At 52.4% G+C, this 8,553-nt stretch overlaps 1 protein-coding gene across 1 annotated transcript in view; it reads right to left on the bottom strand.

Annotated features, from left to right (window-relative positions):
- The window catches only part of LOC119107449 (uncharacterized), a 159,012-nt gene that overhangs the window by 92,476 nt on the left and 57,983 nt on the right, over window positions 1–8,553 (bottom strand). The window contains exons 13-19 of the mRNA XM_037230896.1: window positions 8,273–8,511; window positions 7,180–7,470; window positions 6,779–6,916; window positions 6,269–6,367; window positions 2,028–2,185; window positions 1,394–1,562; window positions 571–777 (exon numbers count right to left, since the gene is read on the bottom strand). Of these exons, the coding sequence (XP_037086791.1) occupies window positions 571–777; window positions 1,394–1,562; window positions 2,028–2,185; window positions 6,269–6,367; window positions 6,779–6,916; window positions 7,180–7,470; window positions 8,273–8,511 (1,301 nt within the window). The remainder of the gene's footprint in view (window positions 1–570; window positions 778–1,393; window positions 1,563–2,027; window positions 2,186–6,268; window positions 6,368–6,778; window positions 6,917–7,179; window positions 7,471–8,272; window positions 8,512–8,553) is intronic.

Genomic DNA, 8,553 nt, shown 5'->3' with positions numbered 1-8,553 from the left:
TCTCCTCTCTACTCTTCTCTCTCTCTCTCTCTTCCTATTTTTCTTTCTCCCTCTCCCTCTCTCTCCATCTCGCTCTGGCTTTCCGCACACGCGCTCTCCCACTCACAACAATGTGGGCAGTTATGTTTATTTGACCATTTCGGTTTGCATTTTTAGGCAATTGCCGTGAGCTTTTTTGTTGCCAGTTAGCATGCTCAGAGCACTGTCGAGGTATCGGGCCGACTCACATGGGCACGCAAGAACAGCGCGATTGAAGTTAAGTGCAAAGTAGCATTTTGATTTTCAAGTGCACAACTCATTGGTTTTTCAAAGCTCTCCTAAATGTTCGATAATCATTTAACGAAACGTCTAAGACGAACAGATATGGCCAACGGTGGCCAATCTTTGTAATAATGCGAGCAAAGGCCTCGACGAGCGCGACCGTGAAAAACGTAAAAGAAAACGGCAAACGAAAACATTCAAACGATTAGATTACGACACAGGATACGCCGCAGTGGGCCTTCATTTCTTGCGATCACACAGATGAGCATGCGGTGAGCGACGGTAGGACAGGTGACCCCTGACACCCACCTCCGGCTCGGGCCACAGTCGGTTGACGGGCGGTGTGTGTCTCGTGATGTATTGATCGTCCCACGTGTGCTCCGGGGCCAGCAGGAAGAGGCGTGTGTTTCGAATCTTGCGCTCGGCCATCTCCAGCAGAGGGTCGGCGCCTGAGGCGGCCTTCCGCGCTATGCTGTCCAGCAGCTCAGAGCGCACGGCTTCCATAATCGACGACACCTGCCGCCGGCGGTGCCGGAAACGGCGACCACGCACGTGAGGAAAGCCAGCTTCCTTGTTACATTATCCCGGGTCGTTGCAAAGAGTTTAAGAATATCTTTCTGTCTATTTTATGTATTGGTATTTATCAATTATTAGATACATTATATATATATATATATATATATATATATATATATATATATATATAGGATATAGGACCCTGCAAGGTTAGGATTTTGTAAAACTGTTAAGGCGTACATAAGAAATTTCTGCAATTTTTTATATCTTTCAACTCCAAAACGATTGCTTGGTACAGTAACTTTTTATAGGTCTGGTACACATTTTATGCAGGAGCTCTTCAAATCTAGGTGATAGCCGAAACAGTTTAACAGATCTTGTTAATTGTCATTCGATCCTCGATCCATAAGATCATAATTGTCATTCAACCGCTCTAACATCGATATTACACTCCACCCCAGCAAATCAATTCACTGGGTACTGTTTAACCTCAACTCATCGTGCAACGGTGATGAAGCCACCTCCGCCTCGTCCGTCTAAGGATGTGACATTACACCCGGGGACACGCGCCCAGGGATGCAAACGACACCCTCGCCAGGTGCCGGTGCGGCCCCACCTTGGTGCGTAACTGGTCCACCTTCCGCCGGCCGACTGCGCGCACGTAGAGCGCCGCCGTCGCCTCGGGGAACGTGTCTCGGGTCATCGCGGCGCAGTAGCGCTGGCCAGCCTCCAGGGTGTCGTCGGCGTCTGACAGTTCCGATACGACCGCCGCCAGATGCTCGGCCCTGTTTGGACGGCACGGCAGACGGTTATTGCAGCCTCAACACGACGCCTGTCGGCACTGGCAGACTCCAACCCGGCAGGTCAACGGCGTACCGTCGTTACAACTCTGGTGAGACACAGCCATATACTCGGCCCTGTTTGGACGGCACGGCAGACGGTTAACGCAGCCCCGATACGACGCCTGTCGGCACTGGCAGACTCCAATCAGGCAGGTCAACGGCGTACCGTCGTTACAGCTCTGGTGAGACACAGCCATCAACTCTGCCCTGTCCGATCACGGTCGTATCTCATTCGATACCGGGTGAGGTGATAACGGGATAGCGTATCAGAAATAGTACATCGATCCGAGTATGACGCGAGCACTTCATAACACATACTGCTCTTAATTAATTGCCGGACCACTGGGGTGACCAGCAATCTATAGCAGCTCTGAAGCTGTAGGGCACGTCATGACACGCCGGCCGCACCTGAACGCCAGCATGAGGGCGTTGTGGACGACCCTCGGCTCGTGCCTGCGCAGCAGATCGCCCAGCTGTGCCAGGTAGCGCGGGAAGTACACGTACACGGGGTCGTCTGGCTTGACGGCGATCTGCGTGACCCCCGGCAGGAAGCGCATCCAGTCGATCTGCGAGCGCCCAACCGTGTGGTCACTGGCGGCCGGACGACAAACGATGCCCCGCTCGCATGAGCCCTAGCTGATGACAACGGTCCCCAGGGATTTACAGAGAAGCTGACAACAGGGATGGAGTCAACTGGCCCTCTCCCCAGCAGCGAGAAGGGGAGAGGGCAGTTACTTCCTGGGGAGCAAGGGTTTGTTTTTGCCCCCTAAAAACTTGGGAGTCACTGCTAGCCTAAACCAAAGGTTTATTGCTACACATATCTCACTAAAATACAAATCAAGGACGCCTCATGACTGAGCTAAGGGGTACTAAATCATTCTCAGGTCCTTTCCCCCATAAATAGAACCGTTCTCTCGCTCTCGGACACTGTTTTTGTGTTGAAGAAGCCCGTTTGCTGGCTCGGGAAGCTCCTGTTCTGAACTAGGAATCTCTGTTTTGAATTACAAGCACCTTCAACATATCAGGATGCCTGCTATTCTTATCCAGAAGGCCCTCTCTCATGTGTCAGAATGTCGCTGCTTCAGATTAGGATGCCCTGTTTTGGATAATATGGCCTTCGGCAGATTTGGAGGCCTCCTTGTCAATCGGCAGGACCCTGTCTTGGATCAGGAGTCACCTCTAGGCATCAGAAGATCTTCTTTAGGAACAGAGAGCTCTGGCTTGAGGTAAGAAGGCCCTTCGTTGGATCGGGAATTCCCTGTATTCATTTTACACGGGGCACGAGCACCCTGAATACGACACTGCACAGGAGATCCCCTGTGAGCAGGCTTATTTTGTCGATGAGGCCTTTGGTAAAGTCTGCCCCCTCCCCCCCCCAATCAAAGTCCGCAGCGCCACCCCCCTGTTCGACAGACACTGGCCACGGACTGGTGCCTCCAGACATGCATCCGGGTTTGCACCCGGATAATGCACCCGACTCCGGATGAACTCCAGCCCCATGGCCTCTCGGGAAATGGATTGAAGTACATCCGCTTATTTCTCGGGTGAATCTTATCCACAACTGAATTAACCAAACTTGAAGGAACATTTCTGGGAATCGGACTCACAGCCGAGCCTAACTGGAAATTAATTGGTCTCACGCTGAGGTATTCTGAAGGAAAACCTGGTCCAACACGAAGCTTGGGCTCAAATTAAAGTGCTCCAGGATTTATCTTTCGTCAAACTTTAGAACCTGGCAAGAACTCTGGCGCCATACTAAACCTCATGCTTCCAACCGCTTGACTTCATGCAAGTGAGCAGCCACAGTTCACGCATGACTCGGAGTCGGGTCACTTTCCGACATCACTTAGCCACTACGCACTAATGGGCCCCGACTCGCAGCCGTCGCCTCACTCTCGGAGGCGGAGACGAGATAGGCTTCCATATACCGTGAAGCCGAGAAGACTCGGGCCCTAACTCGGGCACTAATATTCGGGACACGGCCTGAACTCATGGAATGGGGGAAAGATCAGCTCGGTACTCGGGTCAGGATGCAAGACGAGAGGATCGGAGTTCGCACTTGACCTGAGTCTAACTGGATGCATAGATGACACACAGCCGCACAGGCGATTGGAACACAATGGACGAACGCTGATTCACAGAATGGACAAAACTCGTCCAAACATCGTGTTGTGACAAACGAGAGTGCCCGTGTTTACAGAAAGCAGAAAGCAATGGTCTAAACACTCACCAAACAGCTGACAAACAGCGACCCAGACGAACGTAGCGGGCGGATCTTGCCCCCCCCCCCCCCGGAAAAACGAAGCTGTTCGTTTCAATAGCATAGGGACAAAAGTAGACTGTGGGCCTGTAGTAGTTTAATAGACTGTGGGCCTATTATATAGCAAGTAACAGCGCTCATTAGTTCCAAACGTCCTGCTCCACCGAAAATGTGCATGCTTATTGGCCAGGTAAACTCTTACAGCGAATGCTTCAGTGTCAACTCAAAGGACTGGCCATAATTCTGACATTCATTCATGCTAAACGGAGCTGGAAATCGAATATAGCCACACAAATAAGGCATCAGCGCCATTACATCACGCTCTGAAAAACGTAAAAGACGTCGCATTCGGCTCAATCTTGCCGGCTCAGTACAAACCGCTTGAAAATACTGTCCAGGGATACTGGCTGCCACCAAACACTTTTGCATCCTATTTTACTAATAGACGAAGCCAGTTGCCTGAGCGCTGCATGCGCAAATAGCACACAATCATGTCTAGTCGACAGTGCATGGGTGTCGTCGTCTCGAACAGTGCACCCCATAGGACGCCCTTGAAGACGCTGCCCTGGAAACGAGCGCTCTCTTCGCAGCATTATTGTGAGGTGTCGTGCATTGGGGTAATAAGCCACAGGAAACGTTCACACGGGGCGACCGGCTGCGGCCGCTGACCGCCGCGCGGCTGATGGTGCACATTGACTGTTCAGGGCTTTGTCGCCGCCATGCTGCTTTCCCATCTTGCAGTTTTTGCGATGCGCTTATAGCCTCTCCAGGCAGCAGTCGCCAGTGGTACTGTGTTATACCCCAGGTGGTGCCAGGTTAACGGCGCTGCTGCCGCGCGCCGCATTCTAACAGACTGCAACGCCCGAAGCTGTGAGCGGGCTGTCTTCTGAAACAAGCGCCATAAATCGATGATTTTGACCCCACCGCCGGCGCACCAACTCTGGAATCTCAGGAACCTCATCTCTGGAATCTAAGGAATCTCAGGAATGTCTGGAATCTCCCTGGAATCTCAGCACCTGACCGTCGGACTCGAATAAATCAAGTAGAAATCAATAGCATCAGCCACCCTCACTCAAGATTCATGAGCTCATATCTGTCATGGGATCAGCGACGTCGCAGGTTACAAAAGTGCCTCAAAATCATCAAATCTGGAAGATTTTTGGGGGTTTAAGGCAGTCCTCATATTTGTTGTGCAGTTTGCAACCGCCACCAAATAAAAGAGCGTGTTACTGCGTTCAGCGAGATATTCCCCTCTTAACAAAGAGTCAGGATGTCGTCCCAGGCCATAGCTATACCTTAAAACCACCCAAATCTCTTAAAGATTTCAGAGCTTTTCAGTGACCGATAACCTCGTGGCCATACCAGCAGCGTAGTGATCAAGCTGCGTGTCTGAGAAATCAGAGATACGGGGTTCGATTCCCTACGGTGCCCATTCACCCAGTCAGCGTGAGAGGCAGGTGGTGCTAGATAGACTCAGCAGCCGAGTACATGGTAAAGTCCCAACAACAGCTAAAGGTTCGTTGCACAGCTTTGTAGCCAACATCAAAAGAGAGAGCATACTTTTTTCTTCGGAAACCTACTCTCGTGTCAACGGAAGTCAGAGATGTCCTCAAAAACAAAAACACCGTAAAATTACCAAAACCTCTACACCCTCATATTCTTCCAGCAGCCGTTATCTTCACGATACTTATCATCTATCTTATCTTCTGTTCTACCTTCAAGTTATCTTGAGTCAGATCAAGGCCAAAGGTGCCCAAGGTTGGTGAGCTTTTTTGGTGTGATGTATGAAATGTTTGCGAAGCTTGGTGGAGGTGGGACTTTTAACCCCCAGGCGGTCCCGGATTACAGGTACTCTTGCAGGCACACCTCTGCCCGCTATGATCGACCTATCCCAGCTCAAAACTCCCCACACGCGTGGCACATTCACTTTAACAAGCCATGGCGTTTTTAAGGTGTTGAGCTCACTGCATTCTGCCTTTCAGTTGCGTATGTAGAAAGTCGCGGATTGCCGGTCTGATTCGTTTGGTATCTTTCCTTTCCGCAAATATGTCTGTACCCTATGTGAGGCTGCAATGTTCTGACGTTTTGTTGGGATTAGAACCCTACTTATTGGGTTAAATCTTCCGCTTGTCCTAGGAAACTAATTAGAAGATATTTGGATGACTTTATACCCTTAACATTGTTCCCAATGTTATGCGACTGACTAGCTGGGGGACAATTCTCATAAAATTTGGTTGACTTGCGTCTCAGCTTCGGAAAACACGTCACAAGTAACAAGTGAGCGTACAGAACAAACACCCGACCCGACATTCTACACGACACTTATCTTACAGCCTGCTAGAGCAAATGATGCATACGATTCACTTCACGACATAAGAGCGTAACTAACGTAAGGGTACTCGGCCTGCATTGACATCACTGTGCCTCCACGCTGAAGCAGGTAGTACCGGGTGGCCATGATGTCTCTCTCTTTAGGGCTGGGCAGGATCTGTCGCAGGCAGAAGAGCTCTGTCAGACAAGTCCCGACTCCTACGGCAGGGACGGCATTACAGCCTCCCGAGAACACCGCACCTGGAGACTCCAAATCGGTGCCTTGCATCGCTCTGCTGTGACCTTTTGATAGAGAAGCGTGACATTACCAAAACCGGCCAAAATATCTCGCAAATTAGCAGTTTGCAACAGATGGCTGGGTCAAGCTTTCATAGACGGCATGGCCGCCCGTTCGTCGCTCCCCTAGCGCAGATCCCGTGTGGTCGACAGACATAGCTCCAATACGCTGACCGGGGCGAGTTTCAGCATTGTTCCGCTGAGCTATGGCAGTGATGAACGGCAGTTGAGAAACTTCATTGTGCGGTGAAGTCGACGGATAAATTGTTCCGGCGCCCGAAAGTGACATTACCAGATGTAGGTCTTGCAAAAATCGGATCATATTTTCCAGTTCAATCTCGCTGCCGCGCTCAGGGAAGAGGCCCTTGGCAGCAATGTTTTCCTTGAAAAATTCCTTGATATCATCCATCTTGTCAGAGTGGGCCTCCTCCTGCGGCAGACAAACGTCCATCAATAGCAGAGCTAAGCAAAACCAGATCCGCCCGACAATTTTACACAATATATTAGTACTAGATCGTATTCGACATGGCGGCAGTGTGCTGTACGCACTGAGATATTTGTCTGGCGAGTTGTACGAGGAACACTTCACTTTGGCATCGAGAAGCAGCCAGTCCACAGTTTTTACTCGCTTAGTGACAGCTCGCAGGCACCAGCACCAGCGACAGCTATAAACAGCGGAGCTGTTTGGCTCACCCTGTCGTCCGCATAAAGCCGCGAAATATTCTGCACTTGATCGGCGCCTCCGCCCGACCCGCTGCCCCAAGCCGAGGCCTCGCCGTCTCTAGCCATATCCTCGTCGACCCAGGCCTGCTCGTTATTATCGGCCGTCTCGCCGTAGTCGAGCGCGGTATAGTCGTAGTCGGCGCGCTCGTCGTCGACGTCGGGACCGTAGTCGTCCCACTCGTCCGACGCGGGCCGAGTGATGCCTGTCAGCGTTGTCAGTCGTCGGGATTCGAGCCGGCGTCGCTTCTTCTTGGCGAGGCGCTGTAAACAGGCTCACGTGTAAACACAAGCGATGAGGGTCGGTGCTGCCATTTCGGTGACGTCACTGGAGACCGGAGCGGCCGACGCCAGTCGCCGCCTGTTGTTCCGAGGCGGCGCGCCGTAAAAGCTGAGGGCTTTGTCTTAGATAAACACAGGGCAGATAGAAACGAAAGTAAATTAGATCAGCTAAATTGTAAGAAAACAGAATCCAGGACGCTGCTGTTAGTAGGGCTGGATATGGTACAGCGGACCTCCGTAAATATGTCGTTTCTTGTTTTCTTTCCTTAAATAAGTCGATTCATCACGATGCAGTGCGTCATTGCAGACGTGGACGCTTTGCATTACATGCTGGAGTGCTACTCTACATCTGTGGATGCTGCATGCGGAGTGTCAATGCCATACACGAAATGGCGGACCCATGCGTGCGCATAAATAAGTATGCGCCAAGGAGGAATAAACAGGTTGTCATAACACACCAGGCAGCGTTCCGGGCACTAAACAGACGCTTCACCGGCATTAACAATGAGCATTCATGCCAGCCGTCTAAACAAATCCAGTGACTCAACGGTCGAATCTGTTCTGGTGTCACGTCTGGCCCTCGGCGTATCATCGGGCACGCCCGTGTCAGGGCGTGCCCGCCCTCCATCCACCGGGCTGCGGTGTGGGGCAGCGCCTTCTCCCCCACCCTCACCCCCACCTCCACCGTTCCCGGCTCAGGTCAGGTCGCGTCCGCTCTCCACACACCGGACGGTCGTGCGGAGGGCGCCCAGCCCAGGTCAGCCTGCGTCTGCCCCTCACTCACGGTTCGGCGGCGCGGCGGGCGGCGGTGTTTGGCATTGCCGCCCAGGCCGTTCTGGGCCAGCCGCACGGTCAGGACGGCCCGCGGCGCACCGTACAGCTCCTCCATCAGCGTCGCGTCCAGCAGTGAGTCGTCCGTCAGCCGGCGCAGGCGCAGCAGTGTCGAGGTCAGGTCGGCCGGTGCTGCCGCCCAGGCGTCCGCCGTCTTCAGGCCGCCCAGAAGCCTTTGAAAGATGAAGTCCGCTGCCGACCAGCCACGAGCACCAGGGTCAGGGGAGCACTGGG

Source organism: Pollicipes pollicipes, unplaced genomic scaffold, assembly GCF_011947565.3.
Source record: "Pollicipes pollicipes isolate AB1234 unplaced genomic scaffold, Ppol_2.1 Scaffold_2555;HRSCAF=2994_pilon_pilon_pilon, whole genome shotgun sequence".
Lineage (NCBI taxonomy): Eukaryota > Metazoa > Arthropoda > Thecostraca > Pollicipedomorpha > Pollicipedidae > Pollicipes > Pollicipes pollicipes.
The sequence above is the reverse complement of the archived record's forward strand: the minus strand, read 5'-3'. Positions and strand labels throughout refer to the sequence as shown.